The sequence below is a fragment of the Chiloscyllium plagiosum genome, unplaced genomic scaffold, assembly GCF_037043375.1.
Source record: "Chiloscyllium plagiosum isolate Xiang-an unplaced genomic scaffold, Cpla_swu_hap1 HiC_scaffold_31, whole genome shotgun sequence".
NCBI classification, from domain to species: domain Eukaryota; kingdom Metazoa; phylum Chordata; class Chondrichthyes; order Orectolobiformes; family Hemiscylliidae; genus Chiloscyllium; species Chiloscyllium plagiosum.
In genome coordinates, this window is record NW_028270169.1 from 24770184 (window position 1) to 24793413 (window position 23230).

At 39.3% G+C, this 23230-nt stretch overlaps 1 protein-coding gene across 2 annotated transcripts in view; it reads left to right on the forward strand.

The window, feature by feature from the left end:
* phf12b (PHD finger protein 12b) overlaps positions 1–23230 on the forward strand; it is an 87141-nt gene that overhangs the window by 52345 nt on the left and 11566 nt on the right. The window contains exons 6-13 of one of the 2 annotated variants that reach the window (XM_043718462.2): positions 5684–5816; positions 7004–7168; positions 9575–9733; positions 9958–10822; positions 12128–12262; positions 12866–13015; positions 13742–13840; positions 22628–22710. In XM_043718462.2, coding sequence (XP_043574397.1) covers positions 5684–5816; positions 7004–7168; positions 9575–9733; positions 9958–10822; positions 12128–12262; positions 12866–13015; positions 13742–13840; positions 22628–22710 — 1789 coding nt within the window. The remainder of the gene's footprint in view (positions 1–5683; positions 5817–7003; positions 7169–9574; positions 9734–9957; positions 10823–12127; positions 12263–12865; positions 13016–13741; positions 13841–22627; positions 22711–23230) is intronic. The other variant, XM_043718463.2, reaches the window with a different exon arrangement.

The window sequence follows — 23230 nt, forward strand, 5'->3', positions numbered from 1 at the left end:
CTATTTCCCTTGACTAATGCACCTAACCTACACATCCCTGGACGATATGGGCGATTGAGCATGGCCAGTTCACCTAAACTGCATATCTTTGGATTGTGGGAGGAAACCCATGCAGACGTGGAGAGAATGTGCAAACTCCACATGGACAGTTGCCTAAGGCTGGGATCAAACCTGGGTCCTTGGCACTGTGAGGCAGCAGTGCTAACCATTGAGCCACTGTGCTAGTTGATTTTAAACTTGGATCGCCAGCATTAGCTGAGTTTCTGGCTTAATTGTCAGCAATCTCATTAGGCTATCACTTCCCTGTCCAGTTAAGATGTGTAGCCTTGTATGCAAGGAATGTATAATGGGTAGTTTAGGTGCACAAATGAAGTTTCCTGATAGACTGCGCACCTGTACGCAGCTGTGGAGGTGAGCCATTTCAGTATTTTTCAGCATCGTGGAAGAGGTGCCCAGGTAGTTCCATTGCTAATTTTTATACATGATACAAACTTGTAATCAAGACACGTTACGCATGTTTTGTGTAGTACAGGTTGTTCCGCTATAATGTACATTTCATTAACGCGAATTCGCTGTGAAGTGATTGGCGAATGGGGGACAGTGTTACTAAAGCACAAACTTTTTAAACGTTTTAGCTGTAAAGAGATTACATCGCCAACACTTAAAGCGTTGTCTCTAAAGCATGATTTTTCTGTAAGCTGGGGTTCCACAAGAACGGCACTATTGTGTTATAGAAGTACCTGTATGTTGTTCTGAAGTGTGCACATAAACATTCAGACTTCAAAAAAAAGTGTTGCAAAAGTTTGCATTTTAGGCTCTATTGTATATTACAGACTAATGCAGAGCTTCTGGTAATGCTTTTTGAATAAGTCTTCCCTCCCTACAGTGTTTCACAGCAAGTCTTTTTGTGTATTTCACCAGTTTGCCTTATTAATACCTTACTGATCTTATTAGTAATGAACAGCTTTTAGAATTTGTAGTCTGTTTGGGTTGTTGCCTTGAGACTATAATCTTCCTGAGATTTCAGTGTAGTTTATGACATAACTTTCTATTTTAAATAGTAGAGCAAACGTTGTCTTGTCTAAAAAGGCTATAGGTATGCTTCAATTATTTTTCTGCATTGAGCAGCAGAGGTGGTTTTATTTAATACACAGCAGGTCATTATGCTGAAGATTACTTTGAAATGAGTAAGTATTTTTAGCATTCTTTTCAGGTCCTTCTGTACATCAACCATTTAATCCCCTCAAACTTTGAGGAGAGCATGCTTGTCCTATTTTGTCCCTACTTTTCCATTTGGTCCAACAGCTGATTTACATGGGAGGTTGGTCTGCTAACCCAGGACACTGGATATATTGTGTTGTGTTTTAAATTGATGTACACCTTTATTGAAATTTTTGGTCATTTAGCAAATGTTATTTGTACCTCAGTAATTTACAGAAAATGCTCTGACATTGAAGCAATCTGGAAATGAAACCAGTCTAAGTTTTGCTTAAGTACCAAGATAATATCACAATGTTTGCTCTCCAGACCATTCACATGGGATGATTATGATGAGCTGATTTGGTGACACACACTTCTAGATCAGAAGATTGTAGGTAAGAGCCAAGAGTTGAGATTTGGGCCCATAAACCTGCATTACTTCAGCACAGATCTTCAAACGATACTATACATATGATCAAGTAGGCACAATCTTCAGTGAACCCGTTCCAAGGAAAGTGTCGAAGGCAGCAACAGCTTTTATACATGGCTGTCTTGGTGTCACGAATGTCTTGAAGTCTGTCAATTGAGTGGACTTGCAAAGAATCCTCCTCCAAATTAGATTTCCTGCAGGAACTTGTCACTGTTCTCTACCTGCTGCATTATGGCATTCAACCCATGCTCCTCAGTGAGGGATCCACCGTGCAGACCTTGTGTATAAACTGTCTAGTAAAGCTCTGTCATTGCACCAACATTCTTCTCCTCAATAGTCCACCTTGTGTCCATGAAACCCCCTACTGCAATAGAGCTTCTCTATAGGACTAGTGGAAAACAGTTCACCTCTATTCCTGAATAAGGGCTGTCTCAACCTTCAAGTTGCGGGATGCAGATGTTTCTTGTGTATGCGCATATTCTGAAACAGAGTCCCAAGCCATTGATACATTCACAAAGGCATTTATGAGAGAATGGATCTCAGGCTAAAGATCTATTATGCAGAGGTTCTCTACCAACATGCTCTCACTGTGCAGGCCTATTTCCTATCAATCGCGATTCATGCAAGCCACTGAGCAGCATAGATAAGTTTTCAAATAATGGGATCCTCCTTTTGGCAAGGGCAGGCATCGACTCTGAAGTTTAACATCGATTTCAGCGTGCCAGTACAGCTTCTGACTACAAGGAACAGTGTTGGATGATGTAAACCTCAAACCTGGCACTTAGCTCCTGGTCTGTTGCATCAGAGACAGAACATAGCAGACATCTCAAACCTGTAAAGCAATTTCACCAGCAGTTTCTCTGCAAAGTCCTGAAAGTCCAGTGGCAGGATAGGCTTGAAATATCAGTAGATGGAAATGTGTTGCTGGAAAAGCGCAGCAGGTCAGGCAGCATCTAGGGAACAGGAGAATCGACGTTTCGGGCATTAGCCCTTCTTCAGCCCTTTTCCAGCAACACATTTCCATCTCTGATCTCCAGCATCTGCAGACCTCACTTTCTCCTTGAAATATCAGTATCCCTCCTTAGGCCAACTTCGCACATGTTGTTGGGTGGGCCATATTGTCTGCATGTCTGAAATGAGACTTCCAAAACAAACACTCGGCTCTGTCACAGCAAGCAGTTATCAGGACAGCAGAGAAAGCACTTTAATTATTTCCTCAAAGCCTCCCTAAGAGAAAAACAGTGTACCCATTGTTTTGCGGTTATCCCTTGCCGAAGCCGAATCAAACGAGAAGAAGCATCGCGAAACTCTTAACCATTTCAAACGTCTTTTTGTTGAAATAGTGATAAGGAATCATTTCTATCCACCTGAGGGAATAGCCTTCAGAAATTGCTTATGCAGGCAAAAGCCTTTTTTCCCACAAAATCCCAATGCAGCAGTTAAGTCCCTTGAGTCAGGTGATGACTTACTTTCACTCTGGATTTGTGGCCTCTGAGGTATCTACAAGTCATGGGTCCAGGTGGAGATCAAGACCAAACAGAAGGAGGAGCATGCAATAAACCTGAGCATCCCAACCAACCTCCTTTTCCAACACCGTCTTCCCACTTATGGTAGGATGTCAGAAACCTACGTTGGATTGTTTAGACATTTAGGCCACAAATCCAGATTGGAAGCTCGTCCTCCTTTGTCTCAAGTGTCTGCTTGAGATAAATATATATTTAATAATATTTGTGATTTACGGGACCTTGTTAATAACCCCCTATTTCTTGTGAGTGTCTCTTTCAAAAGTAAAGAAAACATTAAATAGCAATCTTATCTGCCAATTAGTTTGGGTGTTCACGTTCTCACAGGATTATTTGAAGAAGAATGGGAAGTTCTAATGCCCTGAACAATGGTCCATGTTGACCTGCGCTATTAAGAAACAATTTTAAGTTATCATTCGTCTTTTTGCTATTTATGGGTCTTTGTGGAAAAGAAAATTGACATGTTTGCCTGCGTAATAGTGATTTTTGAAGCCTGTTCCCTCAGGTGGATAGAAATTACTTTGTGGCACTGCTTCAAGGAGAAAGGAGGTTCTTCCCAATGTCCTGGCCAGTATTTATCATTTTGCTGTATTTATTCAAATAGTTTATTGGATTGTTATCCACCTCAATAAGAAGATTCCATGCATATTGGCTGTCTACTTTACAATTGTGACTACACCTAACATTTTGAAGGTGGCCTAAGATTAGTAAAGATGATGCACGAATGCAAGTCTGTCTTTTGTGCATTTGACCTGACCAATGCTTTTGGATTACAAGTCAGGTCTGTTGATGCTTTTTATATCTAGTCATTGGACCAACCTGCCAAATATCTATTTCAGTTATACTACCAAATACAAAAAGCACAAATCTTTCTATTTCCATGTGCCATCGCTGCAACATGCAGGGAGGGCAAAAAGGCAAACGTCTCCTTGGCTTAGTATTTGGACCAGTGTGGTGAGAAATTGAATTCATCACCATGATTTAGTATATGTTTTCTGTGGTCAGCCTGTACCTGCATCGAAGGGATGTAGTTGCCTTTTTGTAGAATCTTGAAATGTTAAACTGTGTTGGATGAAAAAGTGAAATGTCATACATAATGTGAACCTTGTGTTTTTGAAACACAAGCCCCAAGTTCAATTTTGAATAATGTTGGGCGATTGGCTTGTAAATCTTGCTATTTTATGTCAATAGCTCCAATTCCATGCATTCATGTTGAATATAAAATTATGCAGACTTTTACAAGTTCAGATACATCGGATTAGCTCTGCTGAACTTTGTCTTAAAATAAGAGATCCACTGCTTTTTATTTGGGGAACTGAAAAGTAGAGGTATTGGCAACCCTTACTTTACTTATAAGCTCGTGATCTCAAACTCCAGTGACTAGACAACCTATCACATTCCTCAAAATACTGAGCATCAATTATACAGATGTTTAGGGATAGAAGTACAATAATGGCAATATCTGGAGTTCTACCTTTAGAGGCTTTGCATCTTAGAGAGAAGAAAGCACATGGTACTTAGAATTAGACAAGATACTCAATAGAGAATGTAAATCTGGACCAGATGTATCAATGCAGCAGGACAAGAGGGAGCGTTAATCGGTTTTTGAAGGGCATTTTTAGACTGAACAGGAAATGTTTCATTGAGAAGTATGATCAATAGTTGAAAGATAATCTTTAAAAAGGAGTTTGAGACTGGGATTCTTGAGGAAAATGTTTAATGGTATTGCCAGTAGACAGCAGAATCAATATCCTAGAAAAATGAAATCAAATGGACTAAAAAGGCTTCATCCAAAGCTCATGGTCTATTCTGCCTGTTTAAAAGAACTACATTTAGAGGCATTTTGTCATTAAATACTTGGAGAAAGCCCCATACATCTAAATAACATACGGAGGGCAAAGACAAAAGTACTCTTTGGTTAGATCCCCTAGAGACCCGATATTGGAACAGTGTTGAGTGCTGATGGTGATAAGTAAAATTAGGTGTTGTATTTCCTGAACATGTGCATACCTAAGAGTTACCTCTCGTGAGGTACTTAAGATTTTGATCATAATGAGATAACAATTTATGGTTTTTGTTCGAATAAGTCTATCTGTGACATCTAGGTAAATGGCTTTGTTTTAATAGAGGACCACGTGACCTATGAGGAGAAATGTTCATTGTCTTTCATAGGCATCAACTGGGTGAAACAAAAGAAAATCGATGCTCGTGATAGAATGCTTGTTTAATTTTCTGTACTTTTAAATTATGGCAAATACTTCTGTTACAAATGTGTACTTCTAGCCATCTTATTGTCCTTTGTGCACTCTATCAATGTGACCTTCTGACTTGATGCAAGAAAAGCAAAAATATCCCCATTTTCATTTTTAGCCTATTCTCATTTTACCCTTGTTTATCTATGAATTGCAGTAAATTACATTGAAATCGAAAGAACTGCCATTGATTGGTAAAGTCTTGTTTGCTTCTTTGCTGTTTTATTTTCAGCTTGCACTGAAGAGATGTTTGTAACAATGTGATATTTACTTTCTAGGAGTTGTAGAGTGGCTCCTCTTGTCCAGTGTGATTACTGCCCTTTATTATTCCACATGGACTGCTTGGACCCACCCCTTACTGCAATGCCAACAGGGAGATGGATGTGCCCCAATCATATCGAGCATGTGGTGGTAAGCAATTCTGCACTCCTATCAAGTACCTATATCAAAATTGTTTTTTTTTCCTTAAAGTTTTAAATTTTATGATAAAACTTGAGTGATAAAATTTGTGCCAAATGTCCTATGTATGCAATGCCCAAATTCGTGAACAAAGAACAGTTTCACCACCACATAGCTCACAATTTAAAATTTTCAGGTTAAAAAATTTTTTTAAATCACTATTTAGACACACCTGAGGGTATATTATAAATTCTTTGCTCCTTCACTTCTATTAACTCATTGCTCCAAAAAATTGCTCCTGTTGCTGCATGAATCCATGTAAGATTCTGTAAATCCGTTTTTTACATTAGAATCAGTCTGAACGTTTTGGCACAGACAGTCTCCCATATGGCACCTCACATCTTCAATGCATTATCTGGGCTGACATGACACCAATTGTTAAAGTTCACTTGAGAATGTAACTTTTTTAAAAAGTTCTGCAATTTACATATGAAATAACTGAAACCAACACATTCATTCTAACAAACAATCCAGGTCTTTATCAGTATAGAATTTAAGTTTCATCATACTGTAAACTTTTGCTATAAATTGTCTTGTGATCTTATACTTCACAGCCACCTGATGAAGGAGCAGTGCTCCGAAAGCTAGTGCTTCCAAATAAACCTGTTGGACTATGTTGTGATTTTTAACTTAATAAAGAAATACAGCAGTGCTAGTCAGAAGTGACACTCATTCTGACTTACTCTCTTTCCACTTGGCAGGATGGCACTATTGTTAAAAGCAATAGTTCAGTAGGGATTAAAAATTTGTCCAAGGTTGGTGCAGTGTATTGTTCACAGAAACCTTGGAGTTTTACCATTCAACGAGAATTGTATATGAATGTAATCACCATAAATGCACTGCATTAAGTATCAATTGATAATCTTGGCTTCTGTACATTTTTTGGAGCAATGAGTTAATAGAAGTGAAGGAGCAAAGAATTTATAATATACCCTCGGTGTGTCTAAATAGTGATTTTAAAAAATTTTTTTAACCTGAAAATTTTAAATTGTGAGCTATGTGGTGGTGAAACTGTTCTTTGTTCACGAATCCATTTAACACTTGTTTAAAAATTTATAAATTAAAGATGTTAATTCACATAACGTTATTTGTCAGAGTCAAATATCTAAAGAATCTAATTAAACTTAATTTCCATTCAGCTTAATCAAAAGAACATGACATTGAGTAATAGGTGCAGGATATTTGACAAGTTTCAAGACCGAATATCTCAGCACGCAATCAAGATAGACTTTCTAAACAAGATCCACAGGAAGCATCCACCTAACCGCCGACATATAAAGCCAGTGAAGAGGAAAAATATGAAAGTAAGTCATGTTTTGATATGAATTTCTTATGCTATATATTGCAATTTGGCATGAAAGAATTAAACTACTTGAGATATTACATAGTTAGGTTGGAATTGCCTTATATTTTAGATAGACAAATGTTACTTCCCTAACCATCTTTAGAAATGTTACGAAAATGTCAGTTATTAGTTCCATGATATCCAAAATACTTGAAGAATGATTTTGCTGTACATGTTATTGAAGTGCAGTGGTTGCAAATTAATATATGAATGCACTGAGATCTTAGTAATGAATATTTAATATTCCTTTCAGTTATGTAAACTCATCCTTGCTGGGCTGTGCTGACTCAGCACTGCGCACCTATTGAACGTCTAACATGTTAGAACCATTCTCTCTCATTTGATGTATAAAAGCTAAATCAATAGATTAATGGTATAATTTAACTGCATTCTACATGGTTGTGTATTTCTTTTTTTCAAACTGAAAGCAAACTACTGTTAAAACTTCATAAGTAAGCTCTGTACTTTTGAATAGAAACAACTTTACAATATTCTTGATGTTGACTGTGGATATAGTCTCTGTCTTAATTAGCTGACCTCCATTCAGGATTTTCACATTTCTCTGAAAGTCTCTAGCATAGGGTATAACGGGAGCTGGCTTATTTACTTGGTCTAAAATATGGGATAGGTAGACAATGCAGATTTAATGTTCATCACTTATGCCCCTTGGAGTTACTTTTATTTCTGTTAAAGTTCTGTAACATAGATTGTAAACAATGTTTTACACCTCCTGAATGTTAGCATTTAAAAGATAATCCAATACTTCAGTTTTTTAGAAAATGGGTCTGGCAATTAACTGTCAGAAATCATTCTTTAGTTCATTTCAAACAGGATAATGCAGATGGGTTTTCATTTAATATAAATGGAAATACATAGGTACTTGTTTCTGGGTATTACTTTACCTTAAGGTTCTTAACTTTTGCAGAGGAACTAAACATCTGAGTGGAATTCCTTTTGTTGCAGTTAATATTGTCTCCATTCAGTTACTGTGAATGTTTAATTATTGTTCCTCTGATCTAAGCACTCTATGATCATTTATTTAGGCTACCTGGGTTGCCATGACATTTTTCCTGCTAAGAATTTTGGGTAAGTGATCAAGGACACACAGTCCTGTGCAAGACCCTTCCCTTCTCTTCCTCCCCCTTCAAATGATAAGTAATTTACTTAGGTTAGAATGGCAGTCAAAAGAGGAAGAATTTACACATTTAATTGTGAGTTGGCTGTAATGTGTCTAGCAATGGCTCCTAGTAAGGGTACACATTCCAAGTCAGGTTGCCTAACCAAGTGAGTGCTTTTACCAGAGGAATTAAAAATGGCTCAAAAGAACGGAGGAAATTTCTTTGAGAAGTAGTACAAATCTGACTTTCTAGTTCATTGGTACTGTTTTAACGTGTGACTGCACAATTTGACTTGCATTGGAATTTATGAATATATCAACTTCTGTTTTATATACAGTGGTTCAATCCCTTCTGAAATTAAAATATTTTTAGTCTAAACCTATTTGCTAGCGCCTGTTTTTATGGCAGATGTTATGAAATATGTAAGAAATAATTTTATCTCTACCTGCTTAGATGTAGTACAAAGATAATTGCATGCTACGAGCTAATTGAGATCCAATTTCTGCTGCAGGGTACTTCTCCTTCACTCCTGATCAGTGAAATCTTGTTAAGTATCATGATCTTGAAGAGAGGTTGTCAGTCTTCAAATACACAAAAGTGGAAACTGACTGAGGGCTTTTACTTCAGGATATAACTTTTTTAATTTAAGTGCTTGTGATATCAGCTTGCCTAAGGAGGCTCACTAGATGGAAGTCGTACCATTGGCTAAACTGAAAATTCAAGTCAAAATTTGTTTGGGTGAATAAACCAAATTGCTATTAGAAACTACCTTTACCCTTTTCGACTTTCAATGAGATTTGTGATACCTTTGTTAATTTTAGTTTAAAAATGGCAGGAAAGTGTATGATATTCCTGAAATGGCAGCGATGTACAAGTCTTCAGTGTGACATCCGTTGTTTTTGTTGAATAAATATAAATATCTTTGGAAGAAGATTGCATGTGGACTGGAGTTTGGGCAGTGCAAGGGTTTGCAAGGACAATTTATTAGTAAAACTGGTCTTTACAGTAGAAAGTGCTTGACCTGGATACCTCCTGACTTGGGGTTTGTAGCTTCATGTGAGGACAGAAAAATTTAAAATAACTATTATTATCTGGTTAGCTTGCAAATATCAGCAACTGTTCTTAACTAAAACAAAATATATCAATTCCAGCAAATGACATTTTTGAGTCTAAGTTTTACAACCTCAATTTGATGACCCCCTGAACTTAATTTGACATGAACCAATTTCACTTGTTTTCCTTTTAAGGTTCCTGAAGCAATTAAGGCCCAGTACCAGTATCCACCACCGCTCCTTCCACCGGCAGGAATCCGTGATGGAGAGCTGATATGTAATGAGACTACTTCTGAGTCACAAAAGCACCTTTCCAACTATGAGCACTTTGCTACTGAAGAAGAACAACAGGAGGTAATAAGTTTGATTGTATCAAATGTCTGCCATGCTCAGTTTTGTGAAACCCTAAAGTTTTCAGTGAACTGCTGCGCTCAACTAAATATCCTCTATAAATAAAACATTATATAGTAGAATACAAAGTTATGGCTCTGCTGTATGGCACTCATTGTGTGGTGTCCACCTGTAGTTCAAAGTACCATGTCTCTTTTGAACCATTTCTTCTTAACTTTTTTTTCTAGTGGCTTCGTAGTGTTGTTGCACTTCAATGCAGCATATTCAAACATTTATCTGCTAAGCAGATGCCATTATTTTGGGACACTGAACAGACTGAAAAGGCTGATATTAAGCCTTGTGTCACAGCCCAGTGTTCAGCGGACAACTCATTAAACAGTGCGCATCAGACAGCTGGAAAGAAACAATCACCCTCTCCTTCTCCGACAACATGCAATGTTACGTGCACCTCAGGGACCAATAGTCAGAATTCTTCAGGTTCCTCTGTATCTCAGCAGCCTGGAGCTGCTGCAGCACAGGAAGAAAATGCTCATAGTTTATATTCAGAGACCTCGTGCAAGACATCAAGTAGTGGAACTTCTAACGGACCTTTGTCAGCAGAGGTAAAAGTAAATGGACCTTTCCCATGCACAATTTCATCAGAACCGTCCAGACAGCTGGCAGACACACAGAGACCAAAGGGACCATTAACACAGGTGCCAAGCCAGATATCTGGACAAGCATGGCTGCATTCTCAGCTGAGACCAGCTACGCCACCAGCAGCCAGTAACCTCCAAAATCATTTTGTGGGAGCGCTTGTCAAGTCAGAAAATGCAGGAGGACCTGTTTCTTGCTTGCAACGAGTTCCTGTCAGTGTGACGAGTGTGCCTGCATCTTTATCCACTTCATGTGCCAGTTCTGAGATCACCAGCAGCTCTCAGCTTAAGAATACTGCCTCAGTTCAGATTGCTGGACGGTCTACCACATTTATGGCGAAGGTTGTTACAACATCCTCTGCTATAGCCAGAGCTATTACTCCTCCAAGAGCAGCAGTAGATAGTGTTTCAACAGTGTTGGCACCTTCACGGACCCTGATTTCACCAGCAGCTACAGGTGAGTACCTTGTTCCTTTTGTGAAACCAGCAAAATGTGAATATTTGTGAACAGAATGTTTCTACATTTTGACCACAAAGGTAAAAGTCAATTAACATTTGCACTGTTCAAGAAAGACAGGATATGAGTCAAGGTAAAGTTTGGAATATCTGGAATAAATACAGTCCATAATATGCCACCTTACCTTTGAGTAATATATCAAATATAGCTACATGATTTATTCTTTCTATGTAGATGATCCTCCTCAGACTCAGGTCATTGACTACAGTGGTTGGCTATTTCCATCATGAAGCAACTCCATTCTGGTGGGATGTCGAAGCTAATCTGGAGTTTAAGCTAATCCCAGAGAAATGTGCTACCATTAGAGTGAACAGAAGGAATTGTATCTGTCTATTTAATTGATGTGTACCATGTTTCAAATTTTAGATTTGGTTGCAGAAAGATGCTGCTTGCCTTCCATGATGTGTTCCCTATGGGACTATATTTTTAATATTATGCAGCTGAACTCCTATTAAGTAGGAAGGATTTCTGTTCAGAATAAGTAGTGTCAGGCAGGTTCAGAATTCTTTTGATTCAGGCTTTCAATTTATGAAGAAAACTAACATTTTGACTTTTGCAAATCTTCATAAAGATACTATTATGATTCGAGATTCAGCCATCTTTTATCAAGATAACAACATTATAGTTGGGAGTTGGCATCAAAACAAGAATGCTTGAAATACTTAGCGGATCTGGCAGCTTCCATGGAGAGAGAAACATAAATAATGTTTCGATCACTGATCTTTCCCTCTAATTCATTTGTTAACATTCAGACTTTTAGCATCTGCTGAATGTTGCTTTTGGCTTAGTTGTTGAACTGAGCTTAGAGGATTGCTGAACCAAGGTGTAGTTTTCCAGAAGGAAAGGTTTGGCAATCTGAATAGTTGCATCGCTATTCTTTGTGTTCTTTGATTCCTAACAGGCCTTGTAATTATAAAAAAAACATAAGATTTTTTGCTCCTTTTTGTTGAGTGCAATTCAGTAGCATTTTACAGTTGTGTTAGAATAATATCTTTGAATTGTACAGGATGACCGATTTAGACACTAGTTGAGATGCACTTAGACTTCAGGTTAGAATAATTAAAATATTACCTGCGTTTGGATGGTCTAAAGGACTTTCTTAATTCCTCAACTCTTGCATGTAGAAATCTAGTGCAAATTTTACTGTGAAACATGCTGTCTGCTGCACTTTTCCTGACGTGTTGAAATTTGACATGACTTCAAAACTGGTTATGACTAATATGTGATTGTCTTTCATAATAATAGGTAAAGTAAGTCCAACCGTGTTGTCCACAGGCATGTCTATAGGAAACAAAGCAGTTCCTTTAACTGCTCCATCAAACACTGCAATCATGTTTGACCTTGCCAACTCCCTGCAGGCAGCTATGGAGGGAAGTGGAGGTAAATGCTTTATAAATTTCCCCTCCCTAATTTTTTTCCAGTTGACATAGCATTTAGTAAATGGAAAGATTTTGTGTTTTGGATTACATATCCATTGTCAACTATAGTTCCAAACTTACAGAAATGTATATGGCTTTTTCATTTGCACGATTTCTCCTTGAAAGCCTTCAATTAAGGAAGCAACTTCTCTAACGGATCTGCTTTGATGTAAAGTAATTTCTATAAAGTAATTTCCGTTTGTCTCAGGATACTTACATTTGAGCTTGATACAGTTTACGTGGTTTTTGGCAGAGTGGGGTGTTGCAACATGCTGGGAAGTTTTGCCTTGTAATTGATCCACTTTTACTTCTCTTTGTATTCAAAATAGATAATTGTTGGTCAAAATTAAATTGACAGACTCATTTTATTGTTGCATCGTAGTTTGAGCGGGAAAGGGAGAACTGCAGTCTCTATCAGAGATATTTTCTATTAAGTCAGTTTTAGATTCATTCAATATCTAACATAACTTAAACACTTGCAGATATATTTTAGTTGAAATGTTACACAAAAAATGTTGGGGACTGTTAGAGAAACTTTAAATTAGTTTGCTCTGTCTTTTAATAGAGATTGAACTGAGTAAGCTTGATGAAAAGTTGATCCAGGTACTGGCATGGCAGAGAATTCAGCAACTGTTTCCTCCCAAAGCAACCTCTTTACCATCTGTACTCAGCACCTCAAAAGTCCAGACAACTACTGCTACAACACAGACAGAAGGTATGTGTTTATTTTTCCTTATCCATGACATCAGCCGCTTCTGCTGCTACTACAACGTATCTGAAATAAAACACTCCGCCATACTTCTGTTGGCTCGAAAGTCAACGATGCTCTTTGGGCCAGCATATCATTCTCCACCATCTCTAACTTGAACTAACTGGTCTGTGAGTCCCTTATTGAGCTATGATAAATCATGGTTCCCTCTGAGATGTCTAACTTAAAATGCTCACCCTTGTTTAATTCTTTGTGGGAGCTACAATTCCTTCTATCTCCAATCTCTAACCTTCCTGTCCAACACTGTAATCACACTCACCTTGCTGCTCCACTAATGTTCTTGAGTCTAATCACATGCATCTACTAATTCCCCCATCATAGGCTGAAATGCTTTCAATTATTGCAGTTTAAAAATGTGTTTAGAAAAGCGCAGCAGGTCAGGCAGCATCCAAGGAGAAGGAGAATCGATGTTTCGGGCATAAGCCCTTCAGGAATTCCTGAAGTAGGGCTTATGAGTGAAACGTCGATTCTCCTTCTCCTTGGATGCTGCCTGACCTGCTGCGCTTTTCCAGCAACACATTTTTAAGCTCTGATCTCCAGCATCTGCAGTCCTCACTTTCTCCTTTCAATTATTGCACTCTATAAACTGAAATTTCTCCTGATTGCCCTTGCATCTTGACCTTCGTTTAAAACAGTTTGAATAATTTTCTTTGTTTTTTCTTTACTGTCTAGTCCCTGGAAAAGAAGTTCAGGCACGAGCGGTATTTTATCCCCTGACGGGTAAAGGCCAAGCTGTCAATATGTGCTACAGAACACTTTACATAGGAACAGGTAAAGAATATTTTTGTGTATGCTTGGGTGAAAATGATAAGGTTTACTAATGCTTGATGATCACAATTTAAAGTGACCCGTGCTAACCTGACTTGTACAGATGCACCTTTTAATATTAACGTTTAATGTTCTTGAAACGTAAAGAGTAAGTATGCTGGGAGATCCAAGATGGCAGCGATCTGAGAGGATCGCGTTGCAGAGCTCTGCACCGCAGCACAAGCGGGACGAACTTTTAACTCGCCCATCCCAGACCATCGCAATATCCTGGGACTCTACAAAGATCATGGAATCCCAGGAAACTGAAAAATTAACTTACCTGCGTTTTTTGCCGTCCAGAGTTGCCAAAGAAGGGCAAAGGAGCATCCGAGGCTGGGCCCACAGCCCAGCCTGCAGGATCTATGGACTGGATTACCCATCAGGTCCTGGTAAAAGAGCTCGTGAAATCTCGCAAGATGCTGGATAAACAGATAGAGGAGAAGCTGGCCCCAATCTCTCTCATGCTGCAAGGGCATGAACAGCAGCTGGGAGACCTGGCAAAAAGGATGGATGAGTTTAACGGAGGCATAGTGGTGGAAGCTAATGCCAGTTCCTCTCAGGATAGGATCTAAGCCCTGGAGATGCAGGTCCATAGCGACCAAGTGGATGATCTTGAAAACAGGGAGAAAAAAAAATATTCAGATCATCGGTCTGCCTGACCAAAAGGAAGGTGAGTGACCTGTGGAATTTATTGAGGACTGACTGCTAAAATTCCTTAACTTGGAGGCTGGCATGAGAGACTTGAGGATCGAGAGGGCTCACTGGGTCATCATGCGGAGATCAGGTTTGGATCAGCGTCCTCATCCCCTCCTGGTGTGGTTTCATCACCATAAGAGATATGGAGAGAATTGTTGAAGCTTCTAGAATCCAGAGGAAGGATCCGAAGGCCCTAATTTATGAGGACTCTAAGATCATGTTCTTCCAGGTCTTCTCAGCGGCGGTGATCCAGAAAATAAAATCTTATGACGGTGTCGAGAAGACTGAGGGAGCTAGGGATTCTATACTCTGAGGTATCCGATGGTGCCTCGGTTCACCTTAGATGGATCTGTACTTCTCTTTGACACAACAGAGAAGGCAAAAGACTTTGTGGACCAATTAATCTAATATGAACAGAAGTATGTACAAATAGTAGTGTTGTTTGGTTATGTGTTTTTTAAAAAAAAAAAAGCCTGGTTGGAGCTTGCTGCATTTTTCTATTGGTAATAATTTGATTTAAACTATGTTTAGCCGCAGTTGAGATGTGTACTTTCAATTTCTAAGTTAAGTTATACCAAAGGATGGGTGGGGTATTTACCCCCCCCTTTTCATTTCAAAAAAAAATTTCTCTTTACTCATATTGCCATTTTATGGTGCATTTACTTTCTTTTCTGCTTGTGTTTGTGGTGTGGCTTTAGCTAGGAGGAGGGAAAATGGTTGGGATGGCTAGATGCATACTTACGGACAGTTTGGGATGGATAGTTGCCCCTTTTGAGCAGAGGATGAGTTCCCCTATTCAACACCATTGGTGCTTTATATATTGGTTTGTGTTTTGTTTTTTGTTTTTATTCTTCGATAGCTTTGTAGATTTGTTAAATGTAGTGGTTTTAGTTTATGTAGTTTTTATGTTTGGGTCATGTGACACTAAGGCTCAACAATTTGTGGTTAGAGTTCCTCATCTCTGGCATTTGAGTGTTACTGCAGAAGGTTATGGCTAATGATTTGATTAAATGGTGTATCTGGAATATCAAGGGAAGTCACTCACTAGTTAAGAGGAAGAAGGTACCTTTGAGTCTTAGAAAGGAGCAGGAGACAGACTTGGATGAGAGGGAGCATTTGAAACTACAGCAGAATGGCTTTGATCCGGTTTACTTTTCATCATTTAATACCAGAAATAGAGGAGTGGCTATATTGGTTAGAAGGAATCTCCCATTTGAGTTACTAGTGTCTTAAAGGCACACATGGGAGGTTTATAATGCTTAAAGCCTTGATAAATGGGGAAGTATATGATGTTTTAAATATTTATTGCTCTCTAGCTCATGCTGTCAAATTTTTGGTTGATGCGTTTTCTAAACTGATTGGTATCGAGTGCCAGCCTATGTGTTATAGGGGGAGATTTCAACTGTCTCATAGATCTCACAGTAGACAGGCCCCTTGATACCCTCTGAACAAACTAAACAACTAGTGGATCTGTGTGTGGAGTTAGGTTTGGTGAACATCTGGAGGCATCTCTACCCCACAGGCAGGGATTTTACATTTTTTTTCTAGTCTGCACAGATGTCACACCAGGATTGATTTGTTTCTTCTTCTCACCCCTGTGGCAACCTTGGACTTGGTGGCATCTTGTGCGATTGGTAATATTACCATCTCTGATCATGCCCCAGTGTACCTGTTAAGATTAAGGATGTTACAGGAGGTTTGAGGCACTGGCGAATGGATCCCTTTGTCCTCGAGGATAATACGTTTGTGGAGTACTTCTCTAGGGAATTTTGGCATTCCTAGACATGAATTCAGGCTCGGTTAATAGTCCATCTGTCCTTTGGGAAACAGCCAAAGCCTATGCCGGGGGTTAATTATTTCCTACTTTGCCAGCAGAAGGATGAGCAGCAATGTCTCAAAGCATGGTTGAAGGCAGCTGAGAAGGCTTACTTTGACAGGCCCTCATTGGTCAAACTACAGAGGATCATGCCACAGCAGTCTGTATTGAATTCCATGTTCAGGCAGATGGCAAAGAAGGAGCTTACATTTGCAAAGCAAAGGTTATATGAGCATGGTGACAGACCAGGCAAATAATTAGCATAGCTTGTCAGGAAAAGGAGTGCCCTATAAGCCATAACGGCAATATAGGGAAGGGTCTGGGAACTTAATATGTGACTCCAAAAAGATTAATGTGGCATTCCCGAGATCTTACTTTAAGTTGTATCAATCTGAGGGTTTGTGAGGAGGGATGGGCCAAAATGAAATCCTTTTAAGGATCTGGAGCTTCCGGGCATGATCCCCGAACAACAGTCCTTTCTCAATGCACCGTTATCAGAGCAAGAGGTGCAGGAAGCTGAGAGGCAGCTTCAGAGTGGAAAGGTGCCTGGTCCTGACCGACTTCCCAGCGAAATCTATAAGGAATTTATAAGCATACTGTCAGGCTAAGTGCTCATTGAGTTTAATAACTCATATAGATATGATTGTCTCCCACCATCTCTGAGAGAGGCCAATAGTTCTTTTAAGAAAAAAGGGAAGGTCCTGGAGGATTCTGCTTCGTACAAGCCAATTTCACTCCTAAATGTGGACTTGAAAATTCTCTCTAAGACTATCGCGTTAAGGCTGGAGACTGTGTTGTTAAAGAGAATCAGACTGGCTTTGTAAAGGGCTGCAGATCCTCCAATAATGTTAGGAGGCTGCTTAATGTAATTCAAGCATGTCAACAACAGTCAGTACAGGGATTGGTGATTTCTCTAGATGCAGAGAAGGCATTTGACAGAGTTGAGTGGCCATACCTTTTCTGTACTCTGGAGCAGTTTGGTTTGGGCAAAAATCTTTATAAGGTGGGGTGAAGGTTCTCTACAGTGGCCCTCTTGCTGCGGTCATCACTAATGAGGTGCATCAAGTAATTTTAATATTTTTAGGGGCAGCCGGCAGGGCTGTCCCCTTTTTTGCTTCTGCTTTTTCCATTGGCTTCCGCCAATGTTCAATCACCATTTGTAGGGATCTTAATACATCAGCTCCAGAAGTGGGGTTAAAATAACATAAGATTTTGTTGTACGCAGACGATGTCCTAATTTTTAAAATCAAATCCAGCAGTTTGTGTTTCACCTGATACAATGCATCTGCGTGTTTGGCACCTTTACAGAATGCAAGATTAATTTTGCTAAATCGGAGCCTCTGCCTATGGGTGGTCTTACGAAATGTCTTGAGGGCAAATATCGATTCCTGTTTAAGTGGTCACTGTGAGGTTTTGTGTATTTGGGCATATTCATTACTCCAGTTCTGGATCAGCTGTTCAAAGCCAATTTTGTTTAATTATTTGACAAAATCAAACAAGCTCTTCAAAGATGGGTCAGACAGCACTTATTAAGATGAATATTCTCCCCGTTTGCTATACCCTATACGGATGTTCCCTCAATTTTCAATAAGCAAATATTCAGGAGACTGGCTGGTTCAGCTCCTTTATTTGGCATCTGAAGAAGCCCCTCATTAAATTAGCTAAACTGCAGCTGCCTCTCAGATTTGGGGGGGTTGTGGAGTGGACTTCCCGGACATTAAAAACTACCAACTAGGTTCGCTTTTATCCTGCATGAGTGATTGAGCTTGTGGAGATGGTCTTTCAATATGATTAGTTATTGAAGCCTCCCTGGCAGGATGCCCTCAAACTAGATGGAGGGGGTGTGGGGATGGCCTCAGATGAGTTTGATAGACACTGGAGGGTGTAGGGGAGAGAGCCAGGTGTTGAAGTCTCCTCCGAGGCATGGGAAGATATTTGGGAAAACGCTTGAAACATATCAATTTGAAATAGGACCCATGCTTTACAGTTTCTCCACAGAAACCATTTGGCACAGGACTGTTCGTCAAAATTTAAACCAGGGGCATCTTCAACATGTTCCCAAGTGCAAGATCTGTACAGACACTCTTACCCATTGTTTCTGGTCTTGTGGTAGGCTTCAAACATACTGAAGTGCTGTGGCGGGTGCAATGGAGAGGATTTTGGGTGTAAGGGTGGAGACGGACGTGATTTCTCCTCTGCTGGGTCTGCCCAGTGTGTTCCCTGCAGACGTGCATAAGAAAAAAGCTTTTCAATATCCTCACTTTTTGTGCAAGAAAGAATGCCTTGCTAGTTTGGGTGTCCGAAAATACCCTGGGCCTGTCGGGTTGGCAGAAGATTGTTATGGAGTATATTCCCTTGGATTTTCTCACAAGTATAGTACACTACAAAACTGAATTTTTATTAGACATGGCAGCCCTTTTTGGAATACCTGGACACAGATTTATCTGCCACATTAACAAGGGCTTTTATATAGCTGTAATGATTGTGTTTTATGAGTCCAGTATCCAGGGAGGAGTAACTGTCAATGTATGAGTGTCTTGTTTGGCTGAGTTGAGTTATTACTATTTATTAGTTTATTGGTTATTATTTATTTAGTTTAATAGTTGGGTTTTTATTCTATATCTTTCTCTATATATTTGTACATGACTGGTTGGGTTTTTACTTTTTTGTGTTTTTTATACAGTTTTGAATTGTTTTGTATTTGTGATATTAAAAAATCTATTCTTTCAATAAAAGTATATTTTTTAAAAATGCTATTGTTACCTCCCCATTGCCAACTAATCTTCCTCCAAACATTTTAAATTAGGATATGAACATTTATCGTGTCTTAATACAATCACTTACCAAGCCAAAATCATATTATTTTGTTGGATGTTTAAAATAAAGTCCTAGAATCAATGAATCTCAAATTTCCTACAGTGCTTGAGTGCACTCTTCAGCTTGTTAGCATTTGGCACAGCGAAGTAAAACAAAAGAGTGGAGAAACCAGTAGTACTGTGAGGAGCATTATTGAAACTAACTGAGCCACGATCTAATTGGCAAGAGGTCAAGATTAAAAAGGTAAATGTGTCACTCAAAGATTGGTGTGGGAGAAATAGGTTCAAATTCATGTGACATTGACACCAGTACTGAGAGGAAGGAAGCTATTCCAATGGGAGGGGCTCCACCTGAATCATGCTGGGACATGTATATGAAGCAAGGTAAATGAGTTACTACCGCAGGTGGAAATTGGTAGGTATGATGTTGTGGATGTCACAGACAAGGCTACAAGGGATCAGGGCTGGAAACTAAATACTCAAGGTAATGCATCCTATCAAAAGGACAGAAAGGAGGCAGGTGTGCTTTTCTAATAAGAAATGAAATTAAATAGCAAGAAGTGAAGAAGATTTGGAAGACTTAGGATTACGTGGGTAGAGTTGAGGAACTGCAGAGGAGAAAATACTTTGAGTTATGTACAGGTTCTCTAACAGTCAGAATATGGGAGATAGAAAAGGAGGGATATCAATATGCAGGAAAACATGGAAAATCAGATTGGTGGATCCCAAGAAAAAGAATTCATGAAATGTCTGAGATGGGTTTTTTTTTTTGGAGCAGCTTGTGATAGAGCCCATTAGGGAACAGACAGTTCTGGGTTTGGTAATGTGTAATGGGGCAAACTTGATTAGAGTTTCAGGTGAGGGACCTCCTCAGGGGCTTTGACTGTAATGTGATAGAAATCACTCTGTAGTGTGAGAGGAAGAAGCTGGAATCAGATGTTAACAGTGTTAGAATTGAGTAAAGGTAGCTCCAAAAACATGAGGGAGGAGCTGGCTGGAGTTGATTGGAAGGAGAGTCTTGTCGGGAAGATGGTAGAGCCATCATGCAGGAGCTTTTGGAGGTAATTCAGAAGGCACAGCAGAAATTCTTACCAAGGAAGAGGAAACGTACACGAAGGGGAGTACAAGGCAACTATGACTTAACAAGGGAAAGCAAGGACAGCAGAAAAGAAAAATCATACATTGTGGTGGTGATTAGTGGAAGGCCAGTGGCTTGTGAAGACTTTAAAAGCCAGCAGAGGGCACTTAAAGAAAAAGTAATTGGGGAGAAGAAGCTGAACTATGCGAGTAAGCTAGCTAGTAATAAAACAGTTAGAAGAGTTTGTTTTAGATCTGTAAAAGGTAAGAGAAAAGAAGATGTGGACATTGGACTGCTAGACAATAACACTGGAGAAATAGTAATGGGAAGAAAGAAATGGCCAAGGAACTGAATAGGTACTTTGCATCAGTAGCATACCAGAACTTGATATTCAGGGAGCAGAAGTGAGTATAGAGACCATCACTAAGGAGAAAATGCTGGGGAAACTGAAAGGTCTGAAGGTGGGTAAACCATCCAGACCAGATGGTCTACATAAAAACCAAAAGATCTGCGGATGCTAGAAATGAAAAACAAATTGTTGGAAAAGCTCAGCAGGTCTGACAGCATCTGTGAAAAGAAATCATTAACTCTGATTTCTCTTCACAGATCTGCTGAGCTTTTCCTGTTTTTGTTTCAGATGGACTACATCCCAAAGTTCTGAAGATGATAGCTGAGGAAATTATGGAGGCATTGGTGGTGATCTTTCAGGAATTGCTGGAGTTGGGGAGAATCCCAGAGGCTTGCAAGATAGCTAATGTAACATCCCTATTTAAGAAGGGAGGGAGAGAGGCAGAAGTCAGGAAATTATAGGCCAGTTAGCCTAACCTCAATCCTTACTAGAGATTAGATTGCAGAATACTTGGAAGACCATGGAAAAGTAAGGCTGAGTTAGCATGGCTTCAACAGGAGGTCATTCCTGAAAAATCCATTAGAATCTTTTGAGGAGGTAATGAGCAAGTTAGACAAAGAAGAGCCGGTGAACACAATATGTTTGGATTTCCAAAAGATCTTTGACAAGTGATGCACTGGAGGCACCTTAAACAGGATAAGAGCCCATGCTGTCAGGGGCAAGAAACTGGAATGCATCGAGGATTGGCTGGCTGCAGAAGGCAGTGTGTGTGAATAAAGGGGTCTTTTTCAGGAAGGCAACTTGATTAATCCAGTTCTGCAGTTATTGCTAAGTTTGCAGATGACACTGACGCAGGGATAGTGTTGAGGTGGGAAGGCTGCAGTAGAGTTTGCGCAGGCTAGGCAAGTGAGCAAAGAAATATAAGATGAGAAAGTGTGTGGCTATGTGCTTTGGTCGAAAGAGTACAGGCAAAGGTTATTTTCTATATAGGAAAAGGCTTTGGAAATCTGAAGCATAAAGGGACTTGAGAATCCTGAACTAGGATGCCTATGATTAGCATGCTCATTCAGTTGGCATATAGGAAGGCAAATGCAATGCGAGCAATCATTTCAAGAGGGCGAGAATACAAAAGTAGGCATGTACTGCTGAGGCTGAAAAAAGCTCTGGTTATATTAGAATGTTGTGAGCAGTTTTGGGGCCCGTATCTAAGGAAAGATGAGCTAATCTTGAAGAGGTCTTAAGGAGGTTTATACAAATGATCATGGAGATAGATGGCTTCTCATATGAGTAAAGGTTGAGTCCTCTGGGTCTGTACTCGATGGAGTTTAGAAAGATGATGGGAGATTTCATTGAGACTTAGAGAATACTGAGAGGCCTGGATACAGTGCATGTGGAGAAGGTGTTTCCACTAGTAGGAGAAACTAGGACCAGAGGACACAACAATGACCCTTTAGAACTGAAATGAGGAGGGTGAGGGGTGGCATGATGGGGACAGTGGCTTGAAAGTGTAGTGTTTGGTCATTTTAGAAGGGGGAGGCAAAGTTGAACTGCAGGGAATGGTCCAGGAACATTGTTGTGGGTGCTATTGTTTGAGATGTTTGTATCAGGAAAGAGCAGACAGGCTGAGCCAAGTCAGGAGCTGGCCATTTGAGAGAAGTAAGAGTTCAGGAGTTAATAGGAAGTCTGAATGGAAGTGAGAAGTGGTGAGTTATAGTGAGAAGAATGGGGAGAGTTTTAAAAGAAAAGCACAGCATGTGAATTAATGAGATGTCATTTGTCTGTAATCGTGCAATGATTGCTTTCCTCCTTTAACAGACTCCTAAAACCTACCTTTTTGACTAAGCATTTGGTTATTTGACCTTTGTTCCATGTTATGTTTTTTTATTTAAATTCCATTGAATCTGTGCAGTTTGTTTATGATTCTAATTGTCAAATATTTCAAGTAAAAGGCACACTAATTGTAACGGATTTATTTTTCTTGTGTTTTTCTTTTCAGGTGCCGATATGGATGTGTGCCTTATAAATTATGGACATTGTAATTATGTTTCTGGCAAACATGCGTGCATATTCTATGATGAGGTAAGGTTCATGATTCTGAGTTCTGTCTTCTCTCTCAGAAAAAGAAAGCAAAAATAAGTTGTTAAATGTACAATGCACTTGGGACAGCATCTCAAATTAGTCAGAAGTTGTGAATGATTGTAATACTTAACTGGTTTAGCAGCAAGCTGTATTAGCTGATGTCATTCTTACTAATCCATTTGATACAACAAAGGTGTGAAAGATCCAGTTATAAGAACACAATAAGTGATAAGAAATAGAAGCAGAAGTAGCCCCTCAAGCCTGCTCTGCCATTCAGTCAGATCATGGCTGATTTTCTATTTCAGCTCCACTTTGTCAACTCCATTCCTCTTTACCTTGATTCTCTCATATCTAATTAGTGTCTTACTCTGCAGTTCTTTTGTATTATTAAGGTGAAATCAGATTGTAATTGCAAATTTAAGAAGTTAGAGCCTTTGACTGAGAATGCTCTTCCATTTGCCTTAATGACTGATGCTGATTACTAAGTTTTGCTCATTTGCTTGCTCAGGTACTGTTTTAA